This window comes from Arvicanthis niloticus, chromosome 7, assembly GCF_011762505.2.
Source record: "Arvicanthis niloticus isolate mArvNil1 chromosome 7, mArvNil1.pat.X, whole genome shotgun sequence".
In the NCBI taxonomy this organism is placed as follows: domain Eukaryota; kingdom Metazoa; phylum Chordata; class Mammalia; order Rodentia; family Muridae; genus Arvicanthis; species Arvicanthis niloticus.
In genome coordinates, this window is record NC_047664.1 from 83985364 (window position 1) to 84009540 (window position 24177).

Below are 24177 nucleotides of genomic sequence, written 5' to 3' on the forward strand. Positions count from 1 at the left end.
TCTGAAACCATTGTGGTTTTCTTCTGTAGAGAACTGGCTATTATTTATAAGAATTCACATATTGCCCAGTATTAGTGAACATATTAATCAGACTATCCTTTTTGTACAAAGAGAAAAACTACAAATTTCAATTATATTAAAAATCTGTTCCCTTTAACATCACTGTAATTCAACCCTGTGAAATTATGTCTATCTATAAGTCTACTAAAATAAAATATAAACACTTGAGCAAAAGTGATTACTTTTATAATCTCAAATGCACAGGAGGCACCTTGGCTAGGATGTGTAATAGAATCTCAGACATTTGTAATGGATATCTGTAAAGACTGAGCACTTTACAATCTGATAAAACTAAAGAACCAGAAGACAATTGCAAAACATTTTTTACTGTTATCTTTTCAAGTAAAATAAGGAAAAGTTAAAACAATATTCTATTGAAAGCTATTTACGTTTCTGATGTCACCTATGTCTTAATTCTTACAGTTTAGTATACATACACAATGCACATGCATCCCTAAAGAAACAAACTTACCTGAGAGATCAATGAGACATTTCAACAGAATTGAGTGTCAGTTTCCTAATGAGAGACACAGGCAATAGCATAGAGCAGCTAAGTCTAGTTCCAGATTCTTCGAATACTCAGAACAAAGAAAATAACTTTGGTCCAAAAAAATAACATTTTATAGGGAGTAAGCCACTTTATATTAAATTTATCATCCTAGAAACACCTTAACTTGAAAGACACAAATTTTTAAATATTCTTTAAAAAAAATCTCATCAAAGACTTAGCAGCAAAAACAAATCCTTTCTTCCGGATGTTTTTCTTGGTTTTTATTTTCCAGTTTCAAAATTGACATAAAAGCTTTAACCTTTTGGGCTTTATGTGCAACTTCATATATATTTGAGTGGGCATCCATGTAATAATGAAGACTTTTTATCTCCAGATGTACTCAGAGAGTCAATTTACTGTATAAAGAAAATCTGAAGTTTTCTGGACATGTAACCAAATATGAGAACATATGAAAAATTTAGATTTTAGGAATAAAATATCACAAACTATTATTCAGTTCCATGAAATCTGAATTAAGAAGGAGCCAAGTAAAATAATTGCTTTTGTGTAGTCAATTTTACTTTGGTTTTAATGTACCTTTAAATCATTATTTGAGTTTATTTTAGACTAAACATGGGCCATAGTCAATTTTCAGATTTAGGACCTTATGGTCTAAAAGAGGAAGTTTAAGAGAAAAAAAAAAAGGCTAGCTTAAAGAAAGAAGAGAAACATAAGACAGCAGTGTGGAGCTCTGTCTCCCATTTAAGTAGAGACTTGTGAAAAATTTCACAAAACCCACAGATTAAACAATTGTATTTTTGAAACAGTAAATATGAGAGAAAAAAACATATCATGCTATAAAAAGCATATGAATGTTCAATACTGTTAGAGAGGAAAGAAAGAGATTAAAGAACAGTTACAATTTGCTTACATTACAGAGGGCTTACATTGTAATCTTCCTGGGATAATTAGTCTTAGTTTTCTGAGAGTTTTTCAGTTCTTTTGTAATGTTTTGGGGACATGTAAACAGAATTGAGAAAGAATACAGTAAAAAGAAATGTATATGGCTTGAAGAAAAAGCCCAATGGAAAAATGGACAACTTTAAAGACGTGATTGTTTTCAACATCATTAAAAAAAACAAAACAACAACAACAACAAAACCTATTTCAAAATTCTTGCAATTGCAGGTTTTCTAACACCACATATAATTAGAAAGAATCTAAAAGATGTATGCAAACTAGCCAACAGAAACACAAAGGGGATATAAAGCCCTATGTTTTACTTCCTTTTATCTTGAATGTATACTCCAAAAAAAAAAAAAAAAAAAAAAATGGGTGACACCTTCTTGCAATAATCTAATCTTAAAATATACAATGTGACATACTCTAAATGTATTTTCTGTCCCATGCAAACAATTACAAAATGTTATTGTTACAAGTGCAATTCCTGTTAAGTTCACATATTGATCTAAATTATTATCACATTTTGCATATAATTGGTATTAACGTTTTACCACATACTGAAATAAAATAGAATAATTTCTTTTGTGCCATTGAGAAATCAAATAATGAACAGTTATCAGAAATGTTGGCAAAGATATCTACCTGACACCTCTGGTTATATTGTCTTATTTAAGCAGTTAAACAATGAAAATGATAGTTCAAAGCAAAAGGGAAATTACGACAACTTTAAGAGAGTATACATGCTTATCAGTTATGTTTGTTTTGTTACAGAGAGGGAATTTCTTGGCTGCTTTTGTGTTCATTTGATATAGAGTGGAGATATCTGAAAGAAGGAAACCTCAATTTAAAAAACAAAATGCCAAAATTCCTTCTGATTCTAGGGCAGTGTGTTAGAGATTGACTGGGGAGAACTCAGCACATTGTGAACAGTGAAAACCTGAGTGGTCCTGAATTCTATAAAAAACAAGCAGGATGAGCAAGCATGGTGAGCAAACAGCACCACTCCATAGTTCATCAATTCCTACCTCCAGGTCCCTGCCCTGTTTGAGTTCTTTATCTGACTTCCTTCCAGGAAGGATTATGATGTGGAAGTGTAAGCTGAATAAACTCTTTTCTCCCACCTTACTTTGGTCAGGGTGTTTAATCACAGAGATAGTCATCCTAACTAAGACTGACTGAGAAAATAAATGTAATTTATTATTTTACGGAATATCCATGTAGTTTTCAATATTTTTCCAGAACCCTAGAATAATTTCCTAAATGTGTGCAAGGTGTTGCCTAATTTTTTTCATTGTGTCTTATTTGAGTTGATTTAGGGAAACCTTGGTATTACAGGAACACAATACTTATGTACAAACAAAAACTGTGACATTCAAAACCTTTAACAAGATATGAAAAGCCTTTGAAAGGACACATCTCTTAGATCTCGGGTAGATAGAAAGATATGTATGAGCACAAACTAATCTTTCAATAGAAAATAAAATCCAAACACTGAAGTTATTTCTGTCAAACAATCAAGCACCCAATACCCCTTAAAGTTAAAGAATGCTAAACATAACTTTCATGGACACAAAAATTGTTTAGATAATATTAGAACCTCTATTTACTTCTTGATAGATTTGCTATTCTTTTGGTTGTAAGTTTGTTTGTTTGTTTGCTTGTTTTTCTTTTCTTTCATTTTTTTGGAAGGGTTAATGCGCCATCTGATCCTGCAGAAGCAGGAGTGTTGGCTTGCATTCACTGTTAGTTCAGTCCAGAGAGAAACAAAAAGAAACAGGAGAGAGCAGGTGCCCTTGGACAGCTTGGGTGTAACGTTCCTCAAAAGAACAAAAGCTATGTCTCAAGTATAAATTCCAAAAACGAACAGGTACTCTTTTGAAATCAATATTAAGTAATCAATTGCTATGCATGCTTTACAGAAAACTGAGGATAAATTGCTTTTATGAATTTTTTGAACCTTATATTAAATATTTTCATGTTGTCAACCTCAACTGCTTCTGTTAGAGACTTTGATCTAGTTTTGCATAGTTACACCACATTATATTTCTAAACAAGCAGCCTTCCTTAGTTAATATCCCTAATCATTGTTTCAATTACAAAATTTAAAATATATTTGCTATAGAAAAACAATGAATGACTTCTTTATTCATTCATATAGACTTTTAGGAAGGTTTATTATAATAAGTTTGTCATAAAACATCTGAATAATGCCTTCCCTAGGTCTATCACCCATTTTCAAACTGGAAAAGGTTGGTATGAAATACATGGGATTTTGTTATTTGTCTACTTAGCATTCAGCAAAAATCATATTCAGTAAGTGTGCATGACAATTGATGTCTTTGTGTTGAAATCACCCAGAAATTGGAATAAAAGAAGCCATTGCAAAGTTTACTTATTTCCTATATTTTTGTTTTACTTGAGAATGCCTGCCAGATACAAATAAAGGATAGCCTTGTTTCTCAAATGACTTAGCAGGCAGCTTTCAAAACTGAATCAGGCAATGATAAATTTTTTGAGACAGAAAATAAGCAGAATTAGAAATACATTGCATTAGAAAAATCTATATGGCTCTATTAATAACAGAGTATCATGTTAGTAGTATTCTTGTGCAGAGCAGAGAGGATGTTATGAAGGTGAGAACGAGAACATATCTGATAACAACTACCAGCAATACAGACAAGATAAAACTTAAGAACTAAGGCACACATAAGCATTATCTACTGGCATGCTGCTTCTTTGATTTGTTTTAGGATGTGCTTAACAGCTTCATAGTTGTATCAAGTTGAGGAAGGGAGCAGTTGCAAAGGTTCAGAAACTCTTTCCTCCCTTACCTGCCACTGAGCAGGAAGCCGATCATCACTGCCAACAAGATGACTCCCACTGTCACTGACACTGCAATGATGGGAATCTGGCTTTGATCATTAGATGCTGCAACTGCTGATAGGAGATAGAGAGAAAGGAATTTGTAGTTAAAGGGACCACAAGCATTCAGAATGTGAGCTGCTTCACAGTAGGTAATTGATTTGTGGTTTAAACAATTCACACAAACCCAGCTAAGGCTCCCCTGCAATATTTGTTCTCAAAGGGCATCTGAAGGAGGAAATATTTACTCACCAAATATAAATCATGAGCATCACTAGACACTGATTATTTCTGCCTATCATAAAAATAGAGTGCAGATTTCACAGTACCAGCGTCCTGAATTTTACAAGGTAAGGGGAAATATTGTCCGTGACTTCAAACACAGTCATGTATGTAAGAAAGTGTTGAGCATTCAAGATTTGACATTTTTAGAGTTTACAGCTGTTGTTCTCTAGCAAAAATATGTCAGTTCAGGAGTTCTTTCTTGTAGACAAAATGCCTACAATAATGGGGCTTTGACTTTGCTGAAATAAAAATATTCTAAATATAACTTAACAGTAAAACTCCATGTAGAATATGAGTTATTGTATTTTATATGTAGGATCACTGAAAATTATCAAAGTACAAGTTTAAAGCTTTATGAAGAGATTCGACAAATTTTCAATGCTTGTTTTATTATACATTTTATCCATATGGATATAGAGCTTTCTAATTTCATCAATACAATTCTTACAACACAAATTTGAAATATTTAGGGAGTTGTATCTAAATAAATATGATATTTCTCTTTTGTGTTGGTAACTATTTATATATAAGAAACATATGCAGCAGCAAATATAATTTTCTTTGGGTTTTCATGCCCTCTGAAGAGGGTGCGTTATGTGTGTTTTGTTAGTAGCAGAATCATTGTTGATGTTTCAGAGAAGTGCCGGTACAACTTCACAGTACCAAGTACATAGACTTCAAAGGCTAATACCATGTGAATTTTCTGTATGATTTTTATCACCTCTTTGCCTGATCTTGGTCTATGTAATTTGTAACTTCACATCTCTCTTATAAGCCTATACTGTTTCTGTCCAAGGTGAGTTCATTTTATAACGAACTCCTTGTCTTGACCTACATATCATCCCAGTCAGAATACTCTATAGACTCAGAAACTTTCATCAGCTTATATAAGTAAAATTATGTTAATAGACTACAAAGAATACAGGTAAGTTTATTTGTAGTATAAAAGTCTATCTTTTTACGTTTTCTTTTCTTGTCCTTTATAAAATATACTTGTTTTGATTTTATGTTTATGGGTGCTCTACTTGCACAGGTGTCAGTGTAACCCATCTGAACCCGTTACCCTCAGAGGCCAAAAGAGGCATTAGGTCTCCTAGAGTTACGTTACAGATGGTTGTGAGCCTTCTTGAGGATGGATGAGTTTGAGTGGAAAAAGTCAGAAATGGATTTGGTAAAAAGGCATTGTATACTTGTATAAAATTTTCAAACAATAAGAAAAATATTTTTAAAATCTTGGCTCAGCATTGAACAGTTTTTATATTATTTCAAGTAGGATACAACTCCAATTTGCTTCATTTATTTTGAAACAAAATTATCCCTATAATGAATCTTGGTCACAAATTCTGGGCATTGAACATCACTTTTTACATTCTAGAAATGTCAAGCATTCTAGCAAAACTAGACTACCACGAGGTAGACTGTGTTCAGCATTAAGTACACAGTCTCTCCTTTTTGTTTTGTTTTGTTTTTAACCTCATGCCATTGTAAAAACCATTCTTTTTCCATTACAGATTTTGTTCCATCCAAAACCTTAGTGCAATATTTTACCTACTCACCTGCTTGGGTAAGTATGCTTAGTTTTTAGTGCCTATTTATTTTCCTGTGTTTTCTTTACCTTCTTATTCCTATTTGCTGGCATCCTGAGTGAGTTATATGGACAGAGCCTCATCTACTGAAAATCTGCAACGCTCTATCTTTCTGAAAACTTTCTTCTGCTTCTGAGTCTATGTATAATGTTTGTGAATTTGATGAGTACATCATTTACATATTTGCACTATGATAAATAATTTCTGCATTTGGAACATGTAGCTCAGAATTTAAACTATGTCTTGCTGTGGCTTGGGTAACCAAAATGGATAATTTCTTTTCTGATATTTCCAGAGTTTTGTATTATCATGCTATTTTTTTCTCCACAAATATTTATGGGTTTGAACTTGATGAATTCAATGTTCCCTTCCTCCTCCCTCATTTTTCTTCATCTCTGCCTCCCTTTCCTTTTTTCTGTTTTCTTCACTTGCCCATCAATTGTTAAAGTTCTGTTTATAACATCAGTTAACAATTATTAATCATAAGGCCAAATTTTTGTTTCCAATAATCATATCTTTCCAAGGATTAAGTCAGTTTTTTTTTGTTCAGCAAAAAATTATCTGGATTATATTTTCCTAGAAAATAAATATCTTTAAAATGAATGCCTACTTAAAATTTCTACCTGTATAGGTTAAGAAAAGGCTCAAACGTGCCATAAATCAAAACACCATGCTAAACTGTCTCTATCATCCTAGTTTCTACTCACTATTACTTAATATTCCTCAAGAACTATTTGTCTATGAGGTAATAAATATATTTATAAATTTTGTACTAATTTCATTATATATTTATATTCAGTTACTATTTTGACTCAAACTACCATGATAGGAATACTCGATTATAGTTCCCAAACATTGAGAACAGATTAGCTTTTTATGTATTTTATTAAACATAAAAATATTTCTTTAAAAACATTTCACTCATCAAAAACATACCATATACCCAAATTCCTAGTCTACCATTCAAAGTCCTTGCCATCTGACTCTGAAAATATTTCTGGTATAAATGGGCTAATTCAGTAACTCTCAATTATTTGGATTTAAAGAAAAGAAGTGGTTTGTAATCAGAAGTGAAAATACATTGATTTTGTCCAAACACAATAGTGTGTGCCTATAAATAAGCGTGGAAGTTAGAAAGAAACAGAACAAGAGGATAGCTGTGGTGGTTTGAATGAAAATGGCTCCTCTAAGCCCATATGTTTGATTGCTTGGTTACCAGTTGGTAAAACTGTAGAGGGCTTTTTCAGGGGGCTACTTCGAGATGCTTGGCTGGAATTTGATTTCAGGCCATGACAAAGAAGTAAGCTCAAGGTCAGAATCTGACTTTGGACTAGGACTCAGGAAATAGGCTCAGATTAAGAACATTTACATTTGAGTTAATAATGCAAAGCTCGGAGCTGGCTCAGCTAGGTCACATTGCTCACTACATGCCTATTCCTACCAATATTATATTTATGTATTTATATCTGCTAACTCCTTCTCCTCCCCCCACCTCTGTGTGTGAGTGTGTGTGTGTGTGTGTGTGTGTGTGTGTGTGTCCAGAGAAATAGGCTCAGTAAAAATAACAACATAGAACAAAATTAAAAATAATTATGAAGTATATGAAAACTATAATATGGCTCCTCCAAAAGTTTGACCTGAAGAAACATTTGAAAGTGAGGACACGTATTGTGGGTTAAATGAGAATATCCCCAGTAGACTTGGATGTTTGAACACATGGTCCATCATTGGTAGAGCTATTTGTGGGGACTTTGGAGATGCAGCTTTCTTAGGAGGTTTGTCATCAGGAGTAGGTTTGAGAGTTCAAACCTTATACCACTTCTAGTTTGTTATTTCATGCTTGAAGTTTGGTGTGCCCTCAGCTTCCTTCCACTATCATTGTGCCTTGTTTCCTGGCTCTCTGCCATGGTGGTCTATTACCCTCTGAGTTCAAATAAATGCTTTCTTCTCTAGATTGCCTGAGTCATAGTATTTTATCACAGCAACCGAAAAGTAACTAAAGCAAAATATTAACGAATTTCAATTATCACTAACACATGAAGAGTTGTTCCTTAATTTGGGGGTTTAGTCAGGAAGGGAAGCAAAGGGTATCATCATGATGGTGCATTTTTTATCAGCTTGGAAGATCTATAAATCTAGAAAAGGGATGAAATTATAAATTATACACAACTTCTAAACACTTCTTTACAGAGGAGTTAAAAGTATAAAGTCAAAATCTCTGGAATTTTTCATCATTAATAGTGGCTCCTGTACTTTAGTTTTCTAAAATGCCATCCACTGAAGAACCTAAGTGCATTGCTTCTCATACATTCTTATGGAACTGTATCCAAAAACTGACTTTACATGAATCTTAAAAGAAAATATATAATCCACGGTATGTACAAATACTTGCAAATATGTACATACGGATTTAAATAAAATGATTTCTAATTATAGGCAATAAGCATCAGAGAGTCCAGACTAATAACAATCAAAGAATAAGAGGCCATCAACTGGACAATAAGGGAGGGACACATGAGATGTATTCAAAGGACAGTAGTTGAAAGGGGATACCAAAGAACTACCATTTAATAAATATAAAGAATGAAGTATTGAATTCCTAAAGAAAAAATAGTGGTTGAACATGTGTCAATCAAAATCATAGTTGAGATTTGTAATCTCTATAATTTTACATCATCTAATTCTACTTTGATTATATATGTATAATATATACATATATATGTATGTGTAATATATATATATATATAATTTTATATACTTTGTTCCTAGAGTTTTAGGTTATTTCAATATTCATCACTAATAGAATATATGTAAAACTAAGACTATTATAATCAGCCATTTTCATAGCTTGTCTTTTATAAAAAATCAATTTTGAGATTAAATAATTTTTTTATTCAATAAAATTTTCTCTGTACTATATACTATTAAATTTATTTAATAGTTTATATGAAAATTAAGCATTTTAATCCAGTTTCTCTAGTTTTAATTAAATTTAAGCAATAAGATCTTTTACTTTATAATATAGTGGCATAGCATTAGGGAACCTGTTCATCACTTAATAAAAATTATTTTTAAATCAATTATGAAGGCTTTAAACAGAGTCAAAATTTGTTTCCCCCAGGTCAATATCATATGAAAACTAAAACTGTATTTTAATAATAATTCTAGTAGTTATAACATTATTTCAATAACTATACTCCCATTTTCTTTTAACTGTGTTTATTTTTCATTGAAAATTATGCAGCTGGGTGAAGCATACACATAGACATATTCACACAAGTCCACATGAATGGATGTATGCACACAAGTACAGACAGCACTAACACACACCCACACAGAGAACATTTTAGAATCTTCATGTGTGTTTTTTCCTTAAGAGAAAACCTATAGTAGTAGCTCATTTGTGCATACACAAAGCACAGTTTTGTTCTCTAATTTAGCATTAATGGGTTTTGTTTAGGACAAGTAATCTAAAATCTTTTGTTGTAGCCCAAGGTTATGTTTTATGAGATTATACAAGAAGTGGGCACCAAAGAGCATTTCAGAACGATATCCTGATTCACCATTCCAAGATTCTGACACAGATTTAATTTTTACTTTAGGAAATCAGATTGGATCCTGAAAGCACCATTTTCTTGTCAAATTCAATGCTAAGAAAAGCTCCCTGTAGAATTTTCCTAGAAAGACTAAAGTAGCATAGTTCAATAAAACAAGTAAAAAGTAAATGGCAATAATTCAATAAAGCATGGCACCTGGGGGAACAGAGTCTTTAAAAGCAAGGTTTAAACATTTCTTAAGATGCTTGATGTAGCAGCTCCCAGTGGACCAAAGCAAGAAGGCGAGACACAGAGTGTTAACCCACAGACCCACCATTATAGCATGGCAGAGGCCTCCTACCTGAAGGGGTCAGGACTGGAGAGACAGAAAGGATGAAACTGACAGAGAGCCCCGGGAGTCTATCGATCCACAGACTCTCTTCTGGTAACCATTACAGAGACAAGAGCGGACAGTAATTAAAATGACTTACACACTGGTGTGGTTTCAAACTCAAATCTTCGACTGAAGACTCCGTAGCCTGCTGCTGTACGTGCTCGAATTTGGAAGACATACACTGACGCAGGTTTCAGGCCCTCTGCTGTAATAGTGGTCTCTTTAGACTTGATAATTGTGTAGCTGGTCTCTTGGTCCTTAAATTGTACATGTAACACAGGAAATAAAAGTCAGTCGTCAACACATGAAATACTGACAGCAAAACAGAAAACTCATAAAATAGAACAGCAATCAAAGACTTTCTATTATACAGGATTGAAAACAAAACCAAAGATCTTACCCCTGAAGCAGTTGTATTGCTTGCAAATATTTCCAGAAATTAAAAGTATTGATCATGTTGTATTTTCTGATCTATCATATGTGCCTTTGCAATAATAAATTTATAACATTTAATAATATTACAAGTGTGTCTGGAGAAATGCTTCAGCTGTTAAAGGCATTTCTGGCCTTCAGAAGTCTCTGTGTTCAATTGACATACAACCACCTGTAACTCTGATGCCCTTGAGTTAAGCCTTGTGTTAAGGCTCCTGCAATCCCATGACACACATGTGAATATACCCAGACACACACCCAGACACCACACACACAGACACACACACACACACACAAATAAATGAATCCTTAAAAGCATTGCAGAAGACCTTTACTGAGCAGATTGCATTTTTCTAAGACTATGTACTTGTTCCCGTAAGAATGCCTTCTTGCAATACGCCTAACACATTTGTTCATTTTACATAATGTTGGAATTATTTCCTGTACATTCATGTTAGATGTAAGCCTTAAACCTACAAATTAGATTTTTAATTATATTCCAGGCTTGTGAGATGAAATAAGTACTTCCAACACACTGGAATTTTGACTGATTTAATCTAAGCAGGAAGCAGTAAAGAAAATCTCAAGAATACAGGACCTTTTGGTTTTTTTTTTCATTTTATAAAATGTCCTGTTGTAGGAAAATCTAGTAACTGAGTGGTTAGAAATAGAACAGAAAAAAATCTCAAGCTAAATAAAGAAAATATGCTTTTATTGGAGAGTCAACAGAAGTCCTCACCAACCTTGTGGCCTCTCTGTGTCTTAGGATGACTGGCAGCAGTAACCATGACACTGATCACAAGCTGACGTGCTGCTACAGTAGGGTCACTTTTACTTTGAAATAGGACCTGTTGCCTGGGTGTGTTCATCAGAATGTGGTAATAGTGAAACAAGTAGTGAGCATGAAGACAGATTACGGATTAATATAGGTGATCCAATGGATGCTCAACTCATTCATATTCCATGCAGTCAAGTCTGTTTCAATAATCAATACTACATAAAACATAAACCTGTAAGCACACTTCCCATAAAGCCGCTAATCAGTCCTCATTCATATACCTCCTCCTATCAAATTATCATGGACCTAGTTATATCCAAATTCACATCTAAACAGGGATGGCCGTCTAGCTTCTAATAGGAATAGGTTTTCTGATTCTTTCTGGATGGGTGTTCATCTTTTGTTTTGAATGCACAGATTAAGTGCTTAATCTGTAAAATACTGAAAAAGTCCAGGTAGTATTTTTTATAAAGGAGCTAAAGTGCATAATTCAATGCCATAAATTGAGACTTAAATACCAATTTCTTTATCCATGAGCCCTTCTTCTGCTACTGTCTATTGTTAAGATGCTAGGAGAACAGTAGTGAAAACCTGTCATTGCTTGAGGTGTCTTCAATATTGTAAACGGCATTTTGTAATCTATTGTAGTTACTGAGAGTTCATAGGATGCGCAAGTTTAGGACTGAATAAACCCAATTATATTATTCATTATTTTCAATTTTGAGCCTAAATATCATAAGTTGTCAGTAATAAACTTTTCAGTTTGGCTATGATTGCAGCAATAACTTTGAGTAGAATATGATTCAATATCTGTTTGCTAATATTATTTTCATCTCTTTGAAGGAAGTTTAATTTTCTGAAGAGAAATCTAGCAAAAAGCTACTGTTTGCCTTACTATGTATTTCCTATGACTTTGAGTTTCTTTTCTTATAAACATGAAACAATAAAAATTTTTATATAAAATAAGAATAATGTTTTAACAGAACAGGAATGTTGACATTTGAATTCCAAATATATGAATAAATTGTATTTATAAGACTCCAGAATTTAAGGTGTTCTTATTTAAAGTGGAAATTAAAGTCTTCCAATAGAGAGGAAAAATCACAAAACAATAAATGAATAAATTTGATTACTCAAAAACTTTTATGGTTGAAACTAATATAGAACAACAATAAAATGCATCATGTAAATATACTGGACTTTTTTCTTGCAAAATAAAGTCATTACACAAAAACTCAAGGGGTATTTGAAATAATGTCTGATCCAACACCAATTCCACAAAAGACAACATTGTTTGATTTTATGATGAACAAATCTTACTTGTTCTAAAATCCAATTGCCTTCTGTCTTGATGAGTTAACTCAATACTATACTTAAAAATAACTTAGTAATGACTGTATAGTATGAAAACCTGTTATTATACACTGGTAATAATCTCAGTATTATAGAAAATTTATTTAATTTTACTTCACTCCCTAAATCACTGTAGAAGGCTAATTATCATCTTATCAGAAACTATATATACCTCTTCAGCAACCACAGGCACCTGGCGGCCAAATCGTTGGTCAGGGTGGGGGTGTTCACTGCATTGGTGTCCCAGCTGAGCAAATGAGCTACATCACCCAGCTGCTACATGAACACTGTTCACATGGAGTGAGGGAGGGCCCAGCAAAAGAAGCCAGCTGGCAAGCAGCCTGTCAAGGGGCAGCTTCCCCTTTTCTTCTGCCTTTAATTAAGAGATGGCAAAAGGCCCATCACCAGGCCAGAGCAGAGGAGTCCAATGACCTCTATTAAAGCAGGGCAATGGTGGAGAGAAGTGCCAGCTGGCAAGTATATGTGCCCTAGATGGCTATGCCACCTGTGGCTGGCCAGAAGCCATCCAATAAAAGAGTGGTGTCACTCTGAAGTTCCAAAATGAGTTCTGGAAATCGGCCAAAACCCCCACTTCAACATGGTATAAAGGCTCATTAGCTCTTCTATTCTTGAAGTGTTAGGAAAATCTTTATGTGTATATGAGAATATTAAACAATTTGATTTGATAAAGTTTAGTGAACTAATAACATTAACAAATGGAATTCATAACTTACTATATGTATTGTTAATTTTAAGAGTATACAAAGGCAATTTATTATTCGATATATATATATATATGTGTGTGTGTGTGTGTGTGTGTATCTATGCACATGTCTATGCTAATATATGTGTACATGTATACACAGGTTCACATTTGCACTTGTGCATATATGTTTGAAAACCAGAAGGCAATCTCTCAGTGGCATCTTCTAAAATGTCTACTTCTACTGAGACGCCTCTCATTTAATTAAAACTCAAAATTAGTTAAGCAAGATGGTCAACCAGGAAGTTCCAGAGTTCCTTGTGGATCAAGCACCGGAGTACTTGAATTATAAGCATACATCATCATACCTGGAATTGTTTCATAGATTCTAGGTATCAAAATCATGCCTACACACAGTTTCAGCAAGTGTTTTTCCAACTGAGATTTCCCAAGGCTTCAAATAATTTTTCTTATTCTCAATTATAGAGGTAATAAAACATATAAACATATAAACATATAAACATACCATTATATGGAAAGTATTAAATAACAGATCATGTTGAAAGACAGATAACTAAAAGACATTTTATTATGTGGAAAATCATTCCAGAACATGTATGATGTTTACCAGAAATAGCAACTTTTCCCAAGACACACTTAATATATGTCTTCTAACAGAAGTAGCAGCTTAAAGAGTGAAAGAGACAGACATTAAATCATGCACATAGGCGGGAAACACATAGATAAAGACAGTCATTAACCAGGGAGGCAGGGAAGTAATTCTAGGTACTAAAGCATGAATAGCAACAATAGCAACCAACCAGAATCCCCCTAGAGTTCCTAGAGACTAAACCACCAACCAAAGAGTACACATGGAAAGACCCATGGCTCCAGCTTCATATGTAGCAGAGGATGGCCTTGTTGGACATCAGTGGGAGAAGAGGCCCTTGGTCTTGTGAAGGCTCAATGCCCCAGTGTAGGGGAATGCCAGGGTGGGGAGGCAGCAGTGGGTGGGTGGTTGGGGGAACACCCTCATAGAAGCAGAGGGAGGAGGATGGGATAGGGGGTTTTCCGGGGTGAAAACCAGGAAAGGGGATAACATTTGAAATGTAGATAAAGAAAATACCCAATAAAAAAGAAAAAAGGTATAGAAGAAAAGGAAAGCATAAATAATGTTAATTGCTCTACATCATTGGTTGAAAGGAAGAAAAACCATGTAAACACCCAAGCATGTATCAAAAGTTTAGTGTTATGCTAATAAACTGTATTTCAGTTAAGATAATGACCTATAATCATTTACATAGTTTTTGGTGTAAGGATATCATTGGTTTCCACTACATATTTTTAACATGTTAAAATCCATTAAAATAAAAATAACGTTTGGATATATGAAATGTTTATCATGAAAGTTAACATACATTTCCTTATGTGCAGTCTATGTAACTTTGCATTTTGTAGATATTTGTAATGGTTACAGAAACAAATATGAAATGTAATCTTAATTTAGAAATCATTACAAACACAATGTGTTTCTTTTTCAGAAAAGTGGGATTAAAATGCAGTAACTCAGAAAATGGGAATCAGTAAGACTACAATATTTCAGCACATCAACTCCAACTATGTTGACAAACAACTCTATCAGCTATACTGCAAAATAATTTTATCTCCAAGGTCCTCTCTTCAAGTATTTTAGTGCATTCAAAGCTATGTTTTTGGTGTGGCTTACAAGGCACCCAGGAAGACAGTGGGAGAGGAGAAAAATAAGAATAAATTATAATGAAACATGAATGGAGTTGACTTTCCAATTCCCCTTTTGGAACTGGATTGGCAACCATCTAACTTCTTGTACTCTTTATTAGAGCTCAAATTATTCTAAAGGTATCCTGTTAGGTCTAAGCCACACAGAATCACATTTAGATAGTCTCTTCATTACTTCAGCCACATATGCCAGTCTATCTGTAGAAATTACAAACTTACTCTGAACTGACAACAATTTGATTGTACTTTCAATAGCTTATATAGAGTGAAAACAAATAATAGGATACTAATAAGTGTGTGTGTGTGTGTGTGTGTGTGTGTGTGTGTGTGTGTGTGTTTAATATTTAGGTATAATCTTAAGGTACAAGTTATTCAAGGAAGCATGAGAAATGAAAATGGAGAATGTAAAAAAAACATTTCCAGTATATTTTCTTCAAAATTAAAAATTAAACTTACATAGGATGTTAGACTGTGTGTGTGTGTGCATGCACATGCATGTACATGTATGAAATTTTTCATACTTTAACAGAACCAATACCATGGTGAGATATTGGCCATAAGTACAAATAGTTTTCCTTGTATACTACTGTATTCACTACTGAAAATCAACAAGGTAAATGTCCAACACACTTTCAAAATGTCTTATGATTTGTGTATGTGTATATACATACTTATGTATATGTATATGTATATGATGTATATGTATATATGTATGTGTGTGTTTGTGTGTGTCTCTCTGTGTGTGTGACACACATGTTCTATTTTGTATATTTGCTGTGACATGTTCTATTTTGTATGCTTTCTGTGAATGTGTACATATGTGAAGAATGTGCACACATGTATATGCATGTAGAGGCCAGAGTTTGAGGTAGAGAGTCATCCTGATCTTTCATCCACCTACTCGATGTGGTAGTCTCACCAACATCACTAGGGTTGCTTAGCAGCTTTATAAAGGGCCCTCCCCCTTACTGTGCTTTCTGATGCTGAAGTTTCAGGTGGCCTCCACACCTACTTGACATTTATATGGAATCTGGGAATCAAAACTCAGTTTTTTACACTTAAGGTGAAAGGATATTTAGCCAATGAGTGATCTCTCCAGCCCCCAACTTTTTCTTTTACTGGGAAATCAGTTCAGCTGACTATAAGGCTAATGCACATGCAGTCGCCACAGAATGTCACAAGAAATGCTCACTGGAGGCATCAGAAGTTCAACTGAAAAACAGGCTTGTATTGATTTACACATAAAAATACAACCTCCTCTTCTACTAGTCTAGAAGTGAAGTTGTTAACGTGGAAAGAAAAGAAAAAGATGTTTTATTTTCCTCGTCTCACCTTTTCAAAGTACTTGATTTCATACTCCAAGATGATTCCATTGGGGCGATCTGGCTCTTGCCAAGACAAAGAAATGCTGTTCTTTGCAATCTTCCCCTTTTTCACATTGGTGACTGGAGAAGGAGCTGTAAGATAGCACAAATAAATAATAACATGGTTAATAGAGCCCTGAAATTACAACCTACTCTGTGTAATGATTGGTGAGTTATGGTGTATTATTATTACATTTTCAATTATACTGTAAAAGTTATTTTTCCGATGAAAGCTGTTAAAGAATATTATTATTTAAGCTGTGGAAAATTATCTAACACTACTGACAAACATGTAATACCATTGTAGTTAGCCTAGGGTCTCATTTTCAGTCTCCTCAAATGTAGACAAATAATTTAACTTTATTCTTTATAGAATATAGTTTCCGGATGATCACTTTTTTTTTTTTTTTTTTTTTTTTTTTTTAGAAAAGGCATTTATTAAAGTCTAGTATGTATTCAATATAGCATGTTTCCAAATTGTATAAATTCTGTATCTTGAATTACTCTTATAGAAATAAGCATATTATTTTCTAGATAAAATTTTTGTTTTGTTAGGTTATGTTTTCAAAATTACTGACCTTTAATATGTGTTATTTATTATATTAGATGTTAAAAAATAAATTATTATATGAGACATATTTAAAGTAGTTGATAAAGCATATTATATCTCAAAGTTTAAAAAAATAATAGATTTATTTTTATTTTCCCCATTCATTTCATTACAAATCATTTTATGGTGTTGTTTATTTAGATTTACTAGAATACTTATTAGATAACTACTTCTAGAGAAAATGAAAAAAAATCGGTATGCTCTATCATATATATCTGAATCCATGAGCTCACAAAACATTTAAAGCTTAACCAAAAACCCATATTTATCATGTGCTGAGATTCTTTTCAGGATATGATGAAATAAGAAGTTGATATTTTTCCCTAACGTAAGCAACAATATTGTTCCTGAAAGAGTTTATAGAAGTAAATGAAAAATCACAATGGGCTAATGAATAGTGTGCATCTATGTCCTGATATTCTAGGGAACTGGTTTTGAGGCTTGAAGATTAAAAAAGTTAGTGCATGTTTCTTTTTTAAATATAAATGGTGTACTACAGTCATGACCCAACTATAACCACATTTTGACTAATGATAAAACAAGTGTGATGCGCTTATAATAAATAAATAAATACACAAATAAATACACAAGTACACAAGCACATAGTAAAATTCCAGTTCTTTTTTTGAAAATGACTGATTCGGGGACTGAAGTAGTTTGAACTAGGAGCCTCAAGTTCTCTAGAGTGAGAAGACACTAAAGTACAATAAAAAATAGTAATCTCAATGAAATAAAATGTTCTCCCAGATTTTTCAATGTAGAAAAAAAGTTTAAACCACAAGGCTTCAAACTGCAATTACAGCAATGGAGTAAGGACTGGCTTCACACCATTTTGTAAGCATCTGATTCTGGATGATGTCAGTGATTAAGTTCTGAATGTACTTTTTAGTCTTTGTAGTAGGCAGCTAAAAATGCAATTTCATTTTCTGAGTTATCAATTTAAAGGGAGAGTAATGATACTGTTTGCAGCAATATGACATATAAAATATATGAGTATTCAGATATTTGATTAAAGGATTTTTCCTGATTTTTTAATCTCTTCATCCTTCATCAAAATTATTCGTGGTATTTTCTCAGTATGATAATTAAAATAAAAGAATTTTGTTTTGTTTTGTAAGATGGATTCTTAACTCTACATTGAGGGTAACAGGCAAAGTTAGTTATCCACATTATTAATGAACGAAGAGCCCTGGACGACTAAGTGTTAAAGGACCTTAGCTTTATTCAGTAAAAACAGAATAATGCCTTGTTTGTTTCTTAAAACAGCGTGAAAATGGTGGTAGTATGAGTTTTAATTGTGTTGAATAGAATAAAAAACAGCCTTCTTCATATCCTGTAGCTAGCTCATGGTGATCATACAGACAAAACTAATTATAAAAAGCCCTAGACAATGCTTACTTGTTACACACACACACACACACACACGTTAATGATGCCAGAAAAATTAATGTATTATTAGTCTGTGACTATCCATGGTGCTGAATATGACTACCTTTATTTATTTAACTCCCCCCCAAAAGTTCCTTTTTTTGGGTTGTAGAGTTGCCCTAGTTGTTAAGAACACTCATTGGTCTGGAGAGGACCTGACTTCATTCCCAGGACCTGAATGGACATTTAGTGAGCTATTTGAGACTCAATTGATTTTTGAATTGTTCTTTATGCCCCCTAAGTACTTGCATAAAATGAGAGTTGTTCAAAATATTTGAACCATAAATCTATATGAAAATATGCGCTGTAATTTTATATCTATATGTAAATATATGAAAATATATCATTTTAAAGATGAAAACATGGGCTATGGATACACTGCCTTGATGGTCCTCATCATAAATCTTTCTGTCCTTTTACCTACTAAGAAGGAAATACGAAGAGGGATCAAGCAGCTAAGCATTATAGAACATTAAACTAGCATACAGATAACTAGATTCAAAGTATTACATTAGAGAAAATTTAGAATCCCAATCTAAGCCATTTGATTATATTTACTTATTTTTAAATATTTATTTTATTTTATGGGTGCTTTGCTAGCATATACGTCTTTTGACTAAATACATACATCATGAACACATAGATCAGAAGAGCTGGAGTTTAAGATGGGTATGAAGCACCACGTGCATGCTGGAAATTGAACCCTGGTATTTATAGCTGCTGAACATCATTGTCTCCATTTGACTTTAACTTGTGTTTGCTAAGATGAATTAGCCCCTATTTTAACATTCTGTGCATGTATGCTTCGTTTTCTACTTGAACTAAATTAAATATCATTTCAGTCATTGCTTACATGCATTCAGATTCTCTTTAACTCAAGTTACGTTCAGATCAGCCATTCAGAAACTGTAAATATCATAAAATAGTATTCCCTCTGTAACTCTGACCTACTGAACAGGTTATCTGGCCAACACTGGCCATTACATGGCAGTGGTTTTCATCCATGGTACCATCCAATTGGTAGCTACGGTTCATTCCACTGCTGGATCTCTTGAGCCTGAGTGTGTATAACCTCTTAGCTTTGCTGAAGATTAAAATTAAAACGGAAACTATGGTTTCTGCTGAGTGCTGATAATCTTTGTACTGTTATGGTAAAAATAAATTAAAGCAATGAAAGCCATGGAACACACAGTCATATGCTCCATGCTTTATAAATAGTTTAATTATAGTACATATAATTATTACTCTGGTATGTTTGTTTCAGAATATGTCATCATTTCAGGTAAGAAAAATAGTAAATATGCCCTAATATATGAGAAATACAGTTAATGAACTAAAAAAAATTGAAGAGTGTTAATATGGGAAAGCAACTTAGATATACAGATATATAATGAATTTAGCCAATGAAATATATATGTCATATTGAATGCACACATTTTAATCACATATTTCATATATTTAATAAATCATTTCTGTATTATAACTAAATATTATTGTACTAAAAAAAATCATACTCCATTCTAAATTCACTTGATATATGTGATCTCTGCTAAGAAAAAAGAGACTTTAAAGTCTTCTTTTGAAATTCAAATTTAATCTGCTTATTCAGATATAAGCCTACAATCACTTCATCTTAAAAGCATGCAAGTAGATCTTTTGATATATGATCCCAGTGAAATTTCAAATGACACATTCACAAAACCTGGCATTAAATTTCACTAGCTCTAGACAAGTCATTCTTTTTAATCAAAAGAAACTAAGCTGAAATATATTATTAGTTATTGCTCATTTTCTCAAAGTTAACAACCATAAAATATAAAAATTAAATATTAGTAAAAAGTAATTGGCAAAAATTAATATTTGACATGATTAAAATTAAGGCATATGCTTGAATTACTCTTCTGAATTAAGATTCACATTGATATGAATTAGGATAAAAAGGAAATAATAAAATAGAAAATTGTGTCACTGACATTCACAGCCACCATTGTTCAAAACAATCATGCAAATTACACAACAAATATTAAATATAATAAGATACAAAGTGACAACCTGCCTCTTTTAAAATAACAAGATTAACTCCTCATCAAATAAATTATCATAGAATTTGTTTTCCATTAAATGCTTGTTGTTACTTAATCATAGAATTTTCAATACACAAAGCAACCTCACTATCAGTGGCTATTTAACTTGATTTCCACACTATCTATATTATCAGAAACAGAATATCTTTAGACTAATCTTTTAAGATAAAATAAGGCTACATCTAGCTAATAATATAGCAGGTTATAAAACAAGTTTGCAAAAAATGCAGTTCCAAGTGTAATTTCAGGATTGTTTTGTTAAAATTAAACATTAATTATGGACATCCCAACTCATTGGTGGAAAGTCAGTAATCATTTAAAAAATCAATAGAGTCAGAGCCTATGATCTTTAAAAAAAATTTAGGAAGATCAATCTCTAAATTTCTACTATCTAACAATTTATTAACTACAGAACAAGCCAATAACAGTAAAAGAAGCCATACCTACAATTTCTACTTAAGTTCTAATTTACCACAATATCTCCATACTATAAAGCAATGTAATATAACATTTTGAAAAACAAAATAAATGCTCCATATACATGTGGACAATCTTTTTTATTTTCTTTCTCAATTTTCTTTGATCTGAATATATATATTGATCTTGATATATATTCAATATATATATATATATATCATCACAACATGCAAACAAAGAATTGTGAAAATAAATCATTTAATTAATTAATTAGTTTCTTCATTTATTAATTCTTAAAAGAGCCATGTTTGGTTTCTATTATAAGTATAATGTCCTATATTAGAGATTTTTCTAAATGTGCCCTCTTGAGGTCTTCTGCTAAACAATTTAAATCATAGTAGAAAACACACAAAATTTAGCTTTCTGTTTATGTAATGACCAGGAAAACATGAGTAGTATTTAACAGCAGTGCACATAAACCACCCAAACTACCAAACTATGTATTTCAGTGGGAAAATTCCTATCCAGAACTGGGAACTAGAGGAACATAAGATAAATGACTACAGCTGGCCAACCTATTAAAGCCCAGAAGAAAGCCAAATCACAACATTCTGTTCCAAATTAGTAATGTTATCAGATGTTGAATTCCTCTACGTTTACCATGGGACTAATTTCACTGAACCATGCCACACATTTTATAAGTGGTGGAAAATCTCACCTAACACTCATATTCATGTTAGCTTCTTAATTTTCTCTTTAACTTACATTACACAGAAGGTTTTATTTTTAATTTATTTTTATTTATTTAATATTTACTTATTCACTCTCTATCCTGTTCACCTCTCTCATCCTGGTCACCCCCTCCCATAATCCTTCCCTCCCTCTTCCCCTCTGAGCTGTTGTGCCCCACTTGACATCCACAACTCTGGCACTCCAAGTCATACAGAGCTTTTTTGTATGTGGTATGGTGGCCTCCTTGAGTTATATTACTTAAAGGAGTGAGTCATATCATTCCCTCTATTGAAATAAGATGATACTGTAGCATTAAATTGTATATCTTGCCAGGTATCTGAACACCACAGTGGAAACGGAACAGTCAGTGATGAGAGCAAAAGACTAGAGGACTCAGATAGAAACAACCAGTTTTGTTTTTTGTCATTACTTTTCCCCAAGCCCAAGGCATTGTGTAGATTACTGCAAAGACCACAGAAAGAGAACACTATCAACCACAGCAGCAAGGCAACTGCAAGATATACTGGTGCAATAATAATACAAATGTTATAGGATTGATCAACTACTTTTTGATTGGATTTGAAGATCCATCCCAATTAGGTGATACCCAAACATTTAATGAGTCCAAGAACCTAGACTAGATAAACCAAGGAACCAGGGGAAAACATAATATTATTATGATAAGGAGATATAATAATGAAATTAGTACTAGTGGCATAACTCTATGCCCATAGATTAGTCCTTCACCCAACCCTCATTGAACAAGCTTCTTTCTGCACTACATGGCAGTTGGCATAGAAACCCAAAAGTGCAAAATAAGAGCATAAGTAGTCAGTGAGAGACCTTGAAACACTCAGTTCTAAGGGAGACCATTTATTTGTTTGTTTGTTTGTTTGTTTGTTTATGTTTATCAAATCTCTCTCTCTCTCTTCAAGGCTCAGGGATCTTTATGATGAAGGGGAGGCAGAAACAGCTTCCTTGCAACATAACAGCTTTAATGCACACAGGAACTCACAGAGACTGTGCCAGCATGTACAAGACATGCTCAAGATCAAACCAGACAAGAGGTTCAACCATGAAAAGGGGATGTGGTATGGTATAAGGTCCCAATCCATACTAAGAACCCATTTGTATATGATAAGTGCTAGGTAAGAGAAAATCAATTTCCTTCAATGAAATGTCACAACTTTTATCAACCACATTCCAGAGCAGGCCTCATACTCTGAAATTGCTGAAAAACACAAAATTGAATTCATGTTTTATTGGGTGCTTTTTTAAAAAAAAAAATACTTTGCTTGTTTTGTCTTTTTGTTTTGTTTCCTTGAGGTTCTTTTTATTTTGTTTTGTTTTGTTTTATGTTTTAGGGAGAAGAAAAAACATGACTTGGGTATACAGTGAGGTGAAGGGACCTGTGAGGACTTTCAGGAGGAGAAAGAATATGATCAAAATATATCATATAGAAATTAAAAATAATAAAAAATAAAAAATATGGATATGTCCTGTGAGACTCTATTATGTGCCTCTTAGGCTATATAGCTCACGAGTACAGAAAGTGATCACACTGACATTAGTGTGCTCCAACCATAGATAAAGAACAAGAACAAGTTTCTAATGAGAATGATCTAATCACCAGAACAGGAAACATCAAATTATTAAAATCACAGTAAAATTTTGGAATTTCACAATCTCTTAGCAGTTTATACAAGTGTCAGGTCACTTTAACATGGGGTATTAGATTTTTTTAAGGTACTTCAAACTAAGAAAATTAAAAGCATAGTTGGTTTTGTTTGTGTTTTGAAAATTTCAGAAGTGACTACTTTATGTAATTTCTGCACCTCCTTCTACACTTTCAACTCCTTCTATATCTCATAATTTGTTTCTCCAATTTATGATCACTTTGATTGCAATTCTATTATGCATATATAAACTATAAGTAAAACTGTATTTATGAATACCATTAAAATTATTTCAATAATATTCAATTGATTACTAAATGTTTTTCTTTATTAGTAAAAATAGAATCAAAATATGCCCTAAGTAAAATTTATGAAAGTTTTATATATATATATATATGTATATATATATATGTATATATATATATATATATATATACATATATATATATGTATAACAAAGTATTCTACAAACTAGCATAGTTAGTTACTTTCAAAGAGGGTTGTCAGTACAAGGCTTCTTTCCATTCACGGACTTCTGGACTTCACCACATATTCTGAGCCTGTAGAACTAATCCTATCACCTCTTTTTCAAAACAATGTTTATGAACACATGAGGCTCACATTAATAGTATAGAATAACCTCACAATAGCAAAAGTCCTATTTTA

The 24177-nt window shown here is 32.8% G+C and overlaps 1 protein-coding gene across 5 annotated transcripts in view; it reads right to left on the reverse strand.

Moving 5' to 3' along the window:
• Epha5 (EPH receptor A5) overlaps positions 1-24177 on the reverse strand; it is a 308023-nt gene that overhangs the window by 78250 nt on the left and 205596 nt on the right. For 3 of the 5 annotated variants that reach the window (XM_034508730.2, XM_034508729.2, XM_076938720.1), the window contains 3 exons: positions 16533-16657; positions 10274-10433; positions 4345-4450 (listed from right to left, as the gene is read on the reverse strand). In XM_034508730.2, the coding sequence (XP_034364621.1) occupies positions 4345-4450; positions 10274-10433; positions 16533-16657 (391 nt within the window). The remainder of the gene's footprint in view (positions 1-4344; positions 4451-10273; positions 10434-16532; positions 16658-24177) is intronic. The other 2 variants (XM_034508731.2, XM_076938719.1) reach the window with 1 other exon arrangement.